Source organism: Phascolarctos cinereus, unplaced genomic scaffold (genome assembly GCF_003287225.1).
Source record: "Phascolarctos cinereus isolate Bilbo 61053 unplaced genomic scaffold, phaCin_HiC Scaffold_726;HRSCAF=1367, whole genome shotgun sequence".
In the NCBI taxonomy this organism is placed as follows: Eukaryota; Metazoa; Chordata; class Mammalia; order Diprotodontia; family Phascolarctidae; genus Phascolarctos; species Phascolarctos cinereus.
This window is the reverse complement of record NW_027556098.1, coordinates 414,917,342-414,933,221: the sequence shown is the minus strand read 5'-3', so window position 1 is coordinate 414,933,221 and position 15,880 is coordinate 414,917,342. Positions and strand designations below refer to the sequence as shown.

The following is a 15,880-nucleotide window of genomic DNA, read 5'->3' as shown; positions in this document are numbered from 1 at the left end:
TTTGGAATGGTCCTAGATCATTGTACTGCTGAGAATAACAAAGTCATTCAGAATTCTTCACTGAATAATATTGCTGTTACTGCATACAATATTCTCCTGGTTCTGTTTACTTCACTCAGCATCGGTCCATACAAGTCTTTCCACTTTTTTCTGAAATCCGCCTGCTCATCATTCTTATAGAACAATAATATGCCAGTACATTCATATACCACACCTTGTTCAGCCATTCCCCAATTGATGGGCATCCTCTCAACTTCCAATTCTTAGCCATCACAAGAAGAACCACTAGAAACATTTTTGTACAAATAGGTCCTTCCCCCGCCTTTTCTTTATGTCTTTGGGATACAGACCGAGCAGTGGTAATTGTTGGATCGAAGGATTTGCGTGGTTTTATAGACCTTCGTGCATAGTTCCAAATTGTTCTCCAGAGTGATTGGAATGACCACTTTTTAAAATTATCCATTGTTTCCTGTTGTCTGTTTGTGAAATTTTGATGTTTTTGTCTCATCTGAAGTTGCTTACACCCAGAAAGACTTAAGACGGTATCTAGTCTAACACCGCCCCACCCCCTTCTATATTTGAGAGAACTGAGACGGAAAGGTCAGATTTATCTGAGCAGCAAAGTTTACCTGTGATTGTGTAATCTACAGTATTTAGATTATAACATATATATATATATATATATATATATATACATATATATGTATATATATTATGTAACAATAATCATGGCTGTCATTTACATAGGGATGTATGATCTGTAAAGTGAATTATATACATTGGCTTATTTGATTATCTGTTTTTTTCGGGAGGTACCACAGTGTAGTAAGTGAATCATGGCTGGAGACCTGGATTTGGAGTTAGGAAGACCGGGGTTCAAGTCCAGCCTCGGACACATACTGGTTGTGTGACTATAACCTCTCAGTGCCCCCGACAACAATCTAAGGCTAAAAATTGCAAAGCAGGCTCAGACCTGCATGAGTAGAGGGAGGTTCCTTCTGCCAATGAAATAATGGCCCTATCCAGAAGGGGGAAAAACAGCTTTAGAATTATCTGGGGCACCATTTGTTCTTTCTGGATTATCTATGGGTTTCTATTATTGGGAACTCTCTCTTGATCGCCTGTGCTATGGTTTTGTATCTGAAGCTATTTTGTGTTTCTGCCATTTGGGGATTTTTCATAGTTTTCGTATCATGCTGAGTTTTTTTTAATTATTCATGATTTGAGAATAATCATAATAATAACAATAGTAGTAGCAACAGCTATCATATATGTAGCGCTTTAAGGTTTGCAAAGAGTTTTTCATATGTTATTTCGTTTGAGCTTCATAAAAACCCTGAGAGGTATTGTTATTGTTGTTGTTAAGCTGTTTTTTCAGTCAAGTCTGACTCTCTGTGATCCCCTTTGAGGTTTTCTTGGCAAAGGTATTGGAGTGGTTTGCCATTTCCTTCCCCAGTTCATTTTACAGATGAGGAAACTGGGGCAAACAGGGTAGAGTGACTTGCCCAGGGTCACAAAGCTAGTAAATGTCTGAGACCAGATTTGAACTAACAAAAAAGAGTCTCCTGACTAAAAGCCCAGTACTTTACCACTGTGCCACCTAGCTGCTACCTTGAATGGTAGGTTTCCCCATTTTTCAGGAGAGGAAATTGAGGCTGGGAGTGTGTAAGTGACCTGTCCAGGGTCATACAACTAGTAAGTATCTGAGGCTAGATTTCAGTTCAGGGTCTTCCCTGTCAGTTTTTTATGCTCTGCATCACCTAGCTAACCTAAATGATATCTGTAAATGGTCATGTGAACAAGAGTAGGTCACTAACCACTAAAGGGACAGAGAAGGCTTCTAGAGGAGATAACTTTAATAAGAGCATAGATGCCACAGCTTGTATAAATACATATTTATAAATATAATCAATAAATAATAATATAATCAATATTTGTTAAGTGCCTACTATGTGCTGGGCACTTTGCTATACACAGAGGATATAAAGAGGCAAAAGACAGTCCCTGCCCTCAAGAAGTTTACAATCTAATGGGAGAGCAAACATGTAAATGGATATATGCAAAGCAAGTTATAATGCACAATAAAAAGGAAATTATTAAGAGAGGGAACACTGGAATTAAGAGGGATGGGAGAAAGCTTCCTACAGAAGGTGGGATTTTAGTTTGGAGTTTAAGTCTGAGAGACTGTGGTCTGAGCAGAGGGTTTCAGGCATGCAGTACAGCCCTAGGAAATGCCGGGAACTGAGTGATGGAGCACCAGCCAGGAGGCCTGTGTCATGGTACTGAAGAGTTTGGGGGGAGGAAGGTGTAAGAAGACTGGAAAGGGAGGAAGGGGATGGATTGTAAAGGGCTTCAAAGAGTATTTTGTACTGGATCCTAGAGGCAATAGGATTATCAAATCTGCAGCTGGGAGAAAGCCAGAATAGCCATCCCATTACAGAGTGAAGGTAAGTGTTCTAAAGAGACTAATGTTGATTCACATAGCATTAAGATTTTGCAAAGAAGGCAAGGGCAAGGAATAGAGGGTAGTATGATAAGGAAAGGATAAGGTAAGAGGAAATAAAGCTCGGGCTGGAGAACAAAGCTGATGAGGAGGAGGAAGCTAAGGCCAGAAAAAAAAAAGTTTCTTAACTGTGTAAAGGAAAAAGAGGATGATCAAAAAAGAGATAGGACATTTACTTAGGGTGGATGGAACAACGATAATTGAGTGGAGAAAGGCCAAAACTGCTCATTTCTTATTTTCTTTCAATTTTCCCTGCCAAAAAGAACATTTTTTCTTTTTTGGTGGAGCAATTGGGGTTAAGTGACTTGCCCAGAGTCACACAGTTAGTGTTAAGTGTCTGAGGTCAAATTAGAAAAATTCTGTTTTCAAATGTCACCGATGCATTTTTGTTTTTTTTTTTTCAGTTTCTGGTTTTACATCACGCTCTTTTCTCAATATTTGCCTGCCCTTACAAAAAGAAAAGCAATGAAACAAAAATCAGCTGACACTGTAACCACATCTGACACATCATGCAACATTTCACACCCTTAATTCCCCCACATCCCATCTCCACCAAGAGGAGGGAAAAGTACGTTTCATCAGCTGTCCTCTGGGACCAAGATTTATAGTTGTATTTATTGTGAGTTACAATGATACTGAGTGCTGTCTGTTTACCTTCTCTAGTCACTGTGAGTATTGTATGTATACATTATTCTCTTGGTTCAGCTGCCCTGATCTAAATCAGTTCATACAAATCTGCCCATGTTTCCCCTAGTTTCTTATAAGTACAATAGAACATTAAGTCAAAAAGTGGTTAGTAAATTTAGAAACAGCAGCAGTGATCATGAGTGATCAGTTTTAAGCCAGACTGGTATTATTTCCTTTTCTGAGAATATTTCTATCATGTCAAACCCTTCATGACCCTATCTGGGGTTTTCTTGACAAAGATACTAGAGGAGTTAGCCATTTTTTTTTCCTCCAGCTCATTTTCCAGATGAAGAAATTGAAGCACACAGGGTTAAATGACTGGCCCAGTGATGGAATCCTAATAAAGCTGCCACCAGACATAATATTCTAACTTCCTTATAGGCTCTACTGAACATCGGGCCCACTGCCCCTACCTAGCCACTGCCCCCCCCCAATATCCTAACTTCTTCATATATGCCTCACTGCTCACTAGAACAACAGGTGTGTCCATGAACTCATATTTCTCCCAGCAACAGCAGGCATGTCCATGTGATGGGATCCCAACCACTGCGTCTAGCTAGCCACTGCCCCCAGACCCATTCCTCATATTTTCCACAGAAACAGCAAGTGTGTCCATGAACTCAACCACAGCCACGTCCATCTAGTCTCAGAAAGGACCACAATAGTCAGCCAATCAGAAAGCAGCATCACCAGGATTCCTGAGTAGGATGGGGACTCCAAAACAATAGAGGGGACTTACCCTAAGCAGGCACTTGCTCAGTAAAAGCAAAAGTTGTCCTTTAGGTGAACATATGACATAGAGAGGCTTATTATAATATCATTATCATATATATACATACATACCCCCTCAATGGGTTTTTCTCTATGCATTGTGGGTAATCACATGTGCAGTTCCACTGAGGCTGGGACCCCTCCCCTATTACCTAATGCCTTAACAAACCTCTCCTGCCTTTTTAATATCCATCATTTCTGTTTTGTAATTGCATCTTTACGCTATAAAAATCTGTCTTGCTTTCACTAAAGTTGCTGGTTCCTCTTCGAACTTAGCCTCCTTCATAGGAGACGTCAATCTCAATAAATGCCTGTACTTGGATTAAAGGTGGCCTGACTCTGAATTCTTTGAGATGGTTCCACCACAACACATCATGAAACTGCCACACCAGGGTCACACAGCTAGTGTCTGAGGCCAAATTTGAACTCAGGTCTTCCTGTCTCCAGTCTGGGCACTCTATCTACTATGCCACCTAACTTCCTTGAGGAGGTATAGGACTCATAAAACAGAGGAATGCGGTAGATAAGAATTTTAAGAAAGAGTTTAACAATGTCTCATAGTCCTCTTGGGGTAAATATGAGATATGGGTGAGATGAAGGTTTTCAAGAAAAGACTGGGTAGGGGCAGCTAGGTGGTGTAGTGGATAGAGCACCAACCCTGGAGTCAGGAGGACCTGAGTTTAAATCCAGCCTCAGACACGTAAGTGTACTAGCTGTATGACCTTGGCCAAGTCACTTAACCCCATTGCCTAGCAAAAAAAGAAAACACTGCAGAGATGTTGAAGAGAGATTCAATCACACCCACCAACTCCAGAGTTTATTGAATAATATACAAACCAAGTGAATGCACTCACTCCTACAAGATTCTACTCACACACATGTCCCTGCCTCAGAGTCAACTCAGGACACCACATTGGACGATCTGGGGAAACTGAATCCTTAATCACTAGCCATTGTTTCCGAATGGCCTGTGGATGTTGGGGGTGCTGGTGTTTTGTAGTAAATTAGATAACAATCCATCGAGACTCCAATCAAGGGTGAACCAAGCCAAGCTACCTTGTCATAATACGCCAGTCATTAGGTCAGATCAGAAATGTAACTAGTTCAGGTGTTCCGGGGTTTTCCAAGGGTGCAAACATGGGTGTGGGCACTTCCTCTCCCTGGTGACTGCTGTTGCTGAACCTTGATTTTCAGTCTCTTCCATTGCACAGGCCTCTCTTATAGTGATTGTCTTTCCCCCTCGCCCCTAGGGACAAGAGTTGGACTCACTGGGATGGGCAACCCCTTCCTGCCATGACCTTACTGGAGGCTGGACTATCCTCTAAACTACCCTACACGTTGCTTTTTTTTTCTTTTTGAGGCAATCAGGGTTACGTGACTTGCCTAGGGTCACACAGCTAGTAAGTGTCTAAGGTCAGATTTGAACTCAAGTTCTCCTGACTCCAGGGCCAGGGCTCTATGCACTATGGTGCCACCTAGCTGCCCCCCCACCACACACACACACACACACACACACACACACACAATTTTTTTTTAATCACCAAACTGAATTGGTCCCAGTTGAGTTTTTTGTTATGGGTCTGGTTCACATCCAACGTTAAGTGGCATCTTTCCTTTGGAGTCAGGGCCTATCTTTAGGGATATTCATCCCCTAACCTGACCACATCAACTTGTTAGCTCTCTTTAAGGGGTTGACCTCAGTGGCATAGATTCAGAGATGGAAAAGACCTCAGAGGTCATTGAGTATAATCCCCTCATTTTATAGATGAGGAAACAGGCTCAGAGGTTGTGCCCAGGCTCAAGGAGCTACTAAGTTCCTGAAGCAGGATTAGAACCCAGGCCTTCCTGACTCATGTCCAGAATTCTTTCCGCCATGGCATTCTGCTTCTCATAAATGGAGGTCCCTTCTGCCTCTTAAAATTCTGAAAAGTCTCATTCCTCCAGTTCACCTCTTTCCCCTTCTCCCTCTAACATTCCCTTTCCATGTCCATTTTTGCCCTGTAATCCTCATATCCTGCATCTCTCTGTATCTGCCACCAAGGATCCCTCCCATCTGCAGTGTGGTACAGTGGAAGGGTTCTACCGGAAACCAGAACTCTGATCCAATTCACTTCTGCTACTTGTGCTGAATGACCTTGGAGAAGTCACTTAACCCAGGGACTGAGGTGCCTTCCAGGTCCAGACCTAGGATCTCTCCCCAACTTTCCCCTCAGAAACACCACCAGAGCTATAGGGCCACCATTTATTATTGTCAATAAATACAGCTCGCGTCTTTCCCTCCTGCAGTTGGTTCTTACCTTACTTTGCATGTTATGCGTACATACCAATAGAAGCCTGTGCTCTCCCCTCCATTCAGACATAAGTAGGCTTCGTGAAGGTTCTGCTCACCCTTCCCCCGCCCTCAATGCTTAGCACAGTAACCAGCGAAGATTTTTGTTGTTTAGTCGTTTTGTGTGACTCTTTGTGACAACTTGTGGGTTTTCTTGGCAAAGATACTGATTTGCCATTTCCTTCTCCAGCTCATTTCACAGGTGAGGAAACTGAGGCAAACAGGGTTATGTGACTTGCCCAGGGTCACACAGCTAGGAAGTGTCTGAGACTGGATTTGAACTCAAATCTTCCTGACTCTGGGCCTGGTGCTCTATCCGCTGTGCCACTCGGCTTCCCCCCGAATCAGATTACTTAATCTTGTACCCTAGTTTATATTCTGTTGCTTGCTTGATGCATAACAATATCGCCCCTGTATTTGGGGTCCAGTGCCAAGCGGAGGACACTTAGTCTGGATTGGTGACGCCTTCATTGCTTAATAAATCGCTGTGCTCAGGAGCTCAAACCTTTGCTGCGGGAGTTATTCCCGATTTTACCTGTCACATCCTTCATGAGGCAAAAAACAACTCATTTTGCAGTATAGGTATTCTCACCAGAGTATCTCAAAAATGTATTAGAAGACTGACACTCCAAAATATGAGGAATTGTGGGAACATTTAACTCTGCTGGATCTCTCCCCCTAATTTCTAAGAATTCCAAAAATGTCTTTGAAGATGTTCATTTCAAAAATGTCTCCAAGGGCCCCCAGGCAGTGTTCCAACTGACCCTGAGAGTGAGGGAGGTGAGGGGTATGTGGAGATGAAAGAAGGGAGGGAAAATTTAGGACTCCAAGTGATTCAGAGCTCTGCCCTGACAGGTGGAATGGTGGATTGAGCAGGATCAGGAAACAGGAAATGGGAGGAGAAAGACAGTGGTTGGAGGTAAGGGGCCTGCCCAAAGCTCCAAAAAGAGGGGTGGAGCTGCCTCTGAAGTTCCCGGGTGGATAGATGCTCAGGGCAGTTGTCCTAAACAGACTGGCATTTCTGATCATTTCACTGAAGTGAAGTGAGAGAGCTTAGATGCCCCAGTCCTTCGAGGGCATGGGATCTGGGAGACCAGACCCTTGGGTCCCAGAGAGGAGGGTCACAGCTGGGGGCCCAGATGCCTACTTCTTTGGGGAATGGAATCTGTGAGCCTGGAGAGCTGAGGAATGCCTGCATCCTCAAGCAGGCAGGAGCTAGGTCCCAGAGTAGGTAGAAAGCTATAGGGCCAAACACTTAGGGTCTGGGTGGGAAGAACAGAAGACATGAGGGTCACAGGATTATTGGGAAGATTGTAGGGGGTTCAGTAGTATCAGTAGGTCCGAATGGTCTTCTCAATCCAGGAGTTGTATTTACAGATCCAAGTATAGACTGCTGGCCGGTGGGCTGAACCACAGGGATAATCACCCCAGGATAGGATGCCCTGGAGGGTCCCATTGCAGACCAGGGGGCCTCCCGAATCACTCTAGAAGGGATGAAAAAAGAGCCTGGCTTGAGTCTCATCAACTCTTAACTAATCCCTGGAATCCCTTCCCATTGGCATAAGCTTCTTGGTAAAACTGGCCCACTAGCTGCCCCCTCCATCACCCATCTCTGAGTCTCTGCAGAAGGGGATATGGTGCCCCTTGTCTGAGGTGTATTCCCTCCTCAGCTCATCCATAGCTTCTTTTCAAGTACACTCAGGTGTCCTTGCTGTTGTTCAGTTGTTTTCAGTTGTGTCCGATTCTCTGTGACCCCATTCGGGGTTTTCTTGTCAGAGATACTAGAGCAATTCGCTGTTTCCTTCCCCTGCCCATTTTACAGAAGAGCAAACTGAGGCAAAAAGGGTCAAGCAACTTGCCCAGGGTCACCCAGCAACTAAGAGTCTGGGGCCTCATTTGAATTCAGATCTTCCTGACTCCAGGCCCAGTGCTTTATCCCTTGCAGCGCCACCTAGCTGCCGCCACACTCAAATACTGCTTTCTGAATCAAATCTTTCCTGTAAAATGTGAATTCCTTCAGGGCTAGGACTCTCTTATTTTTGTCTTCGTATGAACACTTTCAGACACATACCTTAACGAATGCTGGTTGACTTCCTGATCCCCTAGGTGTTAGCCATCTCTATCTCTCGGTCTCAGTCTCTTGTCTGTCTCCTAGCCATCTCTATCTCTCGGTCTCTTTCTCTCGGTCTCAGTCTCTTGTCTGTCTCTCTCCCCTCCCCTCCCTTCAAATTACTTTGTATGCTCCCCACTCACCCACTCCACCCCCAGTAGGATATGAGTTCCTGGATCACAAAAGCTGTTTCTGCTTGGGTTTTGTATCTCTAACACCTGGCCCAGTGCCTGGCTTACAGCAGGCCATTCATTAGTGTTGGATAAATTGAAATTCTCACCTGACAGGCATCCTGGCCATTGTCCAAACCAGCACATATCATGTTGTTTGTAAGCACCCCAGGGTAGGAAGCTGAACATTCTTTGGGAGACAGGACAGTGACCTCTGAGCAGGACAAGCTCTTACTGTATTTCACTATTGGGAGAAAGGCAAAGCTGGGGACGCAGGGGTCTTGGCTGCCAGCCCTAATCCTGTCTATGATTTGTGATCATAACACAGGTCTTTGAGCCAGCAGCCACCACCCCATTCAGGACCCGGGTTTCCGATCCCTCCAATGCGGGCCTTGTAAGCCCCCTTTACCTCGGGGCTGGCTGGTAGTCCCCCAGCCTGCAGCCTGGCATCGAGTCCCCGGTGCAGCACAGGTCCTGGCCAGAGGTAAGACCTGGACCCGGGATCCCAGCACAGCTGGACGGCGAAGCTTCATCAGAAGGAGGTCATGCTCATCGGTTCGAGAAGGCAGGGAAGGCCCAGAACCCGCCCTGTACTTGGGGTGAGGGATCATAACGGAGCTGATCTTGAGTTGTTCACCTCCATCAGGGAGCAGCAAATGGTAGTCACCAAGTTTGGCCCAAAGCCAACTGTTCAGGCCAGAAGACAGAGGGGAAAGCCTCAGCACAACCACTGTCCAGGAAACCTTCAAGCCTTGACCTGACTCCACTCCATTCCATTCCCCTTTCCAGACCTTCTGGACTAGATCAGTCAGCCTTTCCTCATCCCTCCTCCCTTCCCAGCCCTCTGAGAATGTAGTAGTGGGAGAGGCCCTGGTTTGTGAGTCAGGGCCTCTGGGACACCATCAGCAAAATGAGAGGTCTGAACTAATGTGACATCCTGGATGTCCTCCCAGCACCAAATCCTGTGATTCTGAAGCCTCTCCCTGGCTCTTCCACTTATTACTGTGACACTAGGCAGATCGTTCCCCTCTCTGGGCCTCAGTTTCCCTGCCTGCAGTGGGACTTCATGATCTTGGAGGTCTCCCCTTTCTGTCCCCACCTCCAACTACATCCCCGCACCACCTTCTGTGTTCCCCATTCACAGCCTGCTCTAGGTCCCCTGACCTAGATTTATCCTGAAAACCTTAAGATGGTCAGAACTGGCTGTTAATTTTTTGTGTGGACTATACCTTTCCGCACAGTGGGCTGCGGTTAATACCCAGTTGCGGTCCACTAGGACTCCAGCGCAGCGGAATGAGAGGTCTTTAAAGAGTGAGACGTGCCAAGGCTGAGAGCCACGGGCGCACTGGGTAATCCTGGCTTCCGGGGCCTCCAACGCTTCCGGGATTGGGGAAACTGAGGCTCCAGGTGCAGCTACAAAAAGTGAGAGAGCTGAGAACCCCTGAGGGTGGCCGTGCAGGGCCAAGAAGAGAGGAGGAGGGAGACGAAGGAGGGGACCGACAGAGTTGGGGCTGGGACAGAACCAGGAGGGGACCCAAAGAAGGCGGGGAAATAGAAGGGCGGGTCTCGGAAAGGGTAGCAGCGAGATACCAGGGAGAGGGAAAAGAAAAGGGGCGGAAGCAGACGCGAGGAACCCGACTACAGCAACAGCGATGATAATAGTTCTCAGGTCTATAGCACCTTCCATCCGTCAGCTCTGGGTTCTACCGATGTCGTGAAATAGTAACTTAAATTTTTATAAAGTTCTGAAATTTGCCCGGCCCATTCGTCCCTCCCAACAACACGTTGGGACGTGTAGTTCAGGTATTACCCCTCCGTTTTAGTAATGGGTAAACTGAGGCAGAGAGGTTGAAGGACTTAAACAACCATGTTCAGCCAGTTATTATCCATGGGCTTACCTGACTCCAAATGCCAGGGCTCTTTCAGCTACGGCCTGATCAGAGATTGAGAGGTGGAGTTGGGGGGAGGGTTTCGGCTTACCGCTGGGAGGGGAGGTTGGCAGCGCGGTTTGAAAGGAGGGAGGGAGTAAAGATTTGGGATGGAATTATGGTGGGCTGGATTTGGGGATAAGGAAGATGGGAAAAGTGTGTGATGGGTGAAGGATGGAGAGGGAATGAGGGTGGGAATGTGGATAAGGCATGTGTTGAGGGGAGATCGAATTCGGGGTGGAGGTGAGGTTGGGTATGGGCTCGGTATAGTGGCAAGATGGTGGTGATAGAAAGCCACGGACGAAGAGTCTTTAGAGAGCTGTCTCGTTTCCCACCCACTCCTACCCTATCTTCCCTTACCCCTGCAGGTAGAGAGCACCAAGAACCACAGGGCGGTGTAAATGGAGCTTCGATTCTTCATGCTTGGAAGCTGGGGGTGGAGACGGAGAAAGAAGTCTTTTCAGGGCTAGGGAGACCAGTGGCTCCCCCCAGTTCTGCCCAGCCCAGCTTACCTCCGGAAAACCGGAGAGCCTCCCAGCCCCCGGCCCCACCCTCCCCCCAACCCGCTGATTAAACGGCCTCCACATCAGATAATTCACTAAGTGGGGCCCCCAGGCGGGATTGGAGAATACGCTAATTGTGGCCTTAATAGCAATAATTAGAATAATAACAGCCCCTTTTAGCATCTCCTTAGACATCTTAAGGCCAAGCTCCGCAGATCTCTGCCCAAGTTCCGCAGAGGGACACTGGAACCCAAAGGGGGAGGCCAATTCTGGAAAGTCTGCAACAACTAACCATTTCCCCCAACATTCACAGGCCGGTTATGGTGGGTAGCTCTTCCCAAAAGTCGGCCCAAGTGGTTTCCACTACTAAGATCATAGGGGTGACTACCCCAAAGTCACACAGTGAGACCACAAAATCGTTACCCCCCCAACCTACTGCTGCTGAAGGACCCTGAGCCTTCCCCTGCCCCAATCCTGAGGAAGAAGAGCCCCCAGTCTTACCAAGGTGTCATGGACAGTATCTCAGGGAGAGACTCTGGGTAGCTGGATTGCTGCCTAGTCCTGTGAGGGCTACCAGGTCCTCTGCTCCTGGTCTCTAGTCCAAGCCTCCCCTTTTAACCCCCAGCCTCCGGAAGCTGCCCTACCCAGTCCCTAGGGGATCAAGCCCCCACTACCCCACCCTTCCTAATTAGACTTTCAGGGTGGGGCTGGCACCAAGCCTACTCTGAGATTCCTGCCCAGGGAGAGGCCCTGATTTAAAAAAAAATTTTTTTAATTTTAAAAAGACTTCTTGTGCTCTAGGTTCAGTTTGTATTCTCTGTCTTCTAACAAAGCTCCTTCCCCTCCCACATCTGAGAGAGTTCACAACAGCCACCTCTTACTAGAAGTCCTCCAGGATTGAGAACAAGACAGATTCAAGTCTACCAATTGTAGGAGGGCTGAGAGGCAACCCTTTCACCCCACACAGAGCCATGCCTGGGGAAAGGAGCTGATGAATCCTGCCCCTTCCCCCTTCTCACGCCCACCCCAGGCTGTTTGCATGTGCAACTGAGTATTTGTGTGTCTGTTTGCTAAAGAATTATAGAATGATAGCCCATGGAGACAACTACCAGGTGCTTTTCTCCGGAGGGAGGAGGGAATACTTGTAGAAAAACAACGAAAACAACTAGAGTTGTTTTATATGATGAATTCATATAAATGGGGACCCTGACACCAAAGGAATCCTGATAACCTGGGGCTTGTACTTTATCGTTCAGTCCTTTCAGTTGTATCTGACTCTTGAAGACCCCATTGGGATTTTCTTGGCAAAGATGCTGGAGAGCTTTGCCATTTCCTTCTTCAGCACATTTTACAGATGAGGAAACCAAGGCAAACAGGGTTAGGTGACTTGCCCAGGGTCACACAGCGGGTAAGTATCTGAGGCCAGATCTGAACTCAGGTCTACCAGACTGCAAGCCCCGAAGTCTATCCACTGTACCACACTTATATGACCTAATCAACATTTGTGTATTGAAAAGTCTCAACGGCTTGCTTATATTGGTGCATTTTTAAAAGATTCCACTCTGGAATCAATTTCATTATGAAAAAACAACAACAACAAAAACCCAGTCCAATCCATAGCAGTTGAGGGCCATCTAGAAACCATCTCTAATCCAGATAGAGCCAGTTCTCTGGGACTAGCTGTCTATGCAGTTTCATTCCCAGAGGTACAATGGTATAGTGGATAGAGCTCTGGCCCTGGAGTCAAGAAGATCTGAGGTCAAATCTGGCCTCAGGTACTTACTAGTGTGACCCTGAGCAAGTCACATAACTGTTTGCCTCAGTTTCCTCATCTGTAAAAATGAAATGGTGGAGGAAATAGCAAACCACTCCAGGATCTTTGCCAAGACAACCCCAAATGGGATGGCAGAGAGTCAGATATGACTGAACAATAACAACAGACCAAGACGGGGACCCAGGATGGAAGGGAGACAGATACAGGTCTCCTTGTATTCTTCTTGTAGGAGTTAGTTTACTGTCACAGGGGTTTTATGACATTAGTCATCCCTGTAGTTGTGATTGTGGCTACTGTCCCTATTCACTGAGATCCTGGACCTGACATCATGGCAGAGAACTGTTGCACATAAAATGCCAGAGACAGAAAGGACTTTTGAACAGACCACATTGAAGGTTAAAACAGAAAAGGGCCTTAGAACAGGAAATCCAAGGGGCAGCTAGGTGGCACAATGGATACAGCACCAGCCCTGAAGTTAGGAGGACCTGAGTTCAAATCCGGCCTCAGACCAAACACTTAACATTTACTAGCTGTGTGACCCTGGGCAAGTCACTGAACCCCAACTGCCAAAAAAAAAAAGAAAGAAAAAAAAAGAACAGGAAATCCAGACCATCCGAGTTAGAAGGAACCTTGCAATGCAAAAGAGAGAAAATCCGAGATAATCTAGTCAGACACTTTCATTTTTCAGGCAACGAAATTGAAGCTGAGACATTAAATGACTCACTGACTCACTGAGGTTTATACAGTGACAAAGTGAGGCCTCAACGTGAAACAAAGCCCAGTGGACCACCCCAAACTGATTCCCTGTGCTCCACATTCCAAGGACGAGCCCTTCTGTGATGGTCTTTGTTCAAAGGTCCCTTCTCGGCTTGAGGTTCTAAGGTCCTTTCCAGCTCAAACAGTGTATGTTCTAAGGGCCATCCCAGCTCTAGCATCTTCTCTCCCCCTTTATAGTTTCCTTTTTGACTATTAGATTGCAACATTATATTATAAGCTCCTCAAGGCAGGAACTGAAATTCTTTTTAATATTCGTATCTCCAGCCCTTAGCATAGTGCCTGACAGGTAATAGAAGCTTAATCAACGTTTATCAACTGGTTATTCTTTGTTTGGAAGCCCCTTCCAGTTCTGGCATTCCCTGTTCTAAGGCTTCTCCCAGCTCTGACATTGCCTGTTCCAAGGGCCCTCCCAGCTCCGACATTGCCTGTTCCAAGGGCCCTCCCAGCTCCGACATTGCCTGTTCCAAGGGCCCTCCCAGCTCTGACATTGCCTGTTCCAAGGGCCCTCCCAGCTCTGACATTGCCTGTTCCAAGGGCCCTCCCAGCTCTGACATTGCCTGTTCTAAGGGCCCTCCCAGCTCTGACATTCCCTGTACTACATTTTGTACTTTAAGGATCGCAATAGGAGAAGGGAGAAGTTGCCATAACAGCTGCCCCTATAAATAAAGAAGCTGGGGAGCTGCCTGGCCTGGTGGGTGGTTTGACAGCTTTTTTCACCAGTATCTCCCAGGCTCTAAGATCTAGTTTAGCTTGGCAGGAATCTCTTCCCAGCCTGCCCTGGGTTCCTGGTTTTCCTATGTTATGTGCCTATCAGACCTCTATTCTCAGCATCTGACTCTGGTATTTGTCCACACTTACTCACCACTCCTGGGATCTGACCCAGCCGCCCATCTTCCTGGCACCGGGCCAGAGCCGTGGGCATCCAGGCTAGTAGTTTTGGCTCCTCTTCAGTCTGAATCATGTGCCCAGTTTGCTGCCATGATAACTCGAGGCAGGCTCGCTTCCTTCAGGCTTCATCAGGGTTGCCCTCTGCTTGTCTCAGGGCCTAGATCTTGAGCCCCAAGGGGTCTCAAAGGCCCTGAGTCCAATGGGCTCATTTTACAGATGAAAAACCTGAGGCCAAGGAAGGAAACAGGACTTAGCCAAGACTGCCCAGGGAGCCCATAGCAGAGATGGGATTTGGTCTCCAATTCTCTGGCCACCAATCTAGCATTCTTTCCATGATCCCACGCTTCCTCCTCACCTTCCAACTCGCTCTTCCAGTCTGCTCCCTCCGAGGTCACCAGGGAACAAAGAATCATAAAGGCACACAATGTCTTAGTTAGAAAAGACTTTAGGGGCTAACTGTAGCAGGCCATCCTTGAACAACAATCCCTTCTGCACATACCCAGCAAGCAGTCATAATAACGGCCAGCTTGGATGTGGAACTGTCCTTATGCTACCTCATTTGATTGTCACAACGACCCGGGAGGTAGGTGTTATTGTCACCCCCACTTTACAGAGGGGGAAACAGAGGCAGACAGAAGTAAAGTGGTTTGCCCAAGGTCACACAGCTAAGGAAGTGATTGAGGCAGGATTTTAACTCAGGTCTCTCTGATTCTAGATCATCCCTCTACCCACTGTGCCCCTAGTCACTTATTTCATTATGAAGATCACCAGTCAGGGAGAGCTCATCACCTCCAAAGCAGCCCATTCCACCTCCCAAATAGCTCTAAGGTGCGGGGGGGGGGGGGTGTACGCAGCTAGGTGGTGCAGTGGATTCAGGAGGGCTTGAGTTCAAATCCAGCCTCAGACATATTAACACTTACTAGCTGTGTGACCCTGGGCAAGTCACTTAACCCCATTGCCTAGCCAAAAAAGAAATTCTTCCAAATGGCTCTAAGGGTCAGGAAATGTTTCCACCATCAACCTAATTGTGTCATTTCACAACTTATACCCACTGCTCTAGAGCCTACCTTCTTGGGCCAAATAGATCCCCAATACCTTCCGTAAGAGACTAGCATCCTAAAATACTTGAAGATGGCTTCCATGTCTTCCTTAATACTTCTGTTCTCTAGGCAAAACACCTCAATTTCCTTCAGCTGATACCTACCCCTAGAAGCACCCCAGTCCAAGTTGTCAATGTCAGCCCTTCCTGACACATCAGACTGTGAGCATCTGCAGGGCAAGGACTGTCTTTTGCCTTTTTCTTTGGTATCTCCAGTACTTAGCACAGTGCCTGGGACATAATCATCATTATATATGTGTGTGTGTGTGTGTGTGTGTGTGTGTGTGTGTGTGTGTGTGTGTGTGTATAGTGTGTGTGTATACTTGACTGACAGATTGACG

General features: G+C 46.7%; 1 protein-coding gene across 1 annotated transcript; it reads right to left on the bottom strand.

The window, feature by feature from the left end:
* Positions 1–6,242: 6,242 nt before the first annotated feature.
* Positions 6,243–10,919, bottom strand: KLK10 (kallikrein related peptidase 10). The gene is made up of 5 exons (XM_021004016.2): positions 10,859–10,919; positions 9,800–9,983; positions 8,980–9,257; positions 8,681–8,814; positions 6,243–7,774 (listed from the first exon to the last, which is right to left on the bottom strand). The coding sequence occupies exons 1-5, from the start codon at positions 10,917–10,919 to the stop codon at positions 7,622–7,624; spliced, it is 810 nt and encodes a 269-aa protein (XP_020859675.1). The 3' UTR covers positions 6,243–7,621.
* Positions 10,920–15,880: the final 4,961 nt, after the last annotated feature.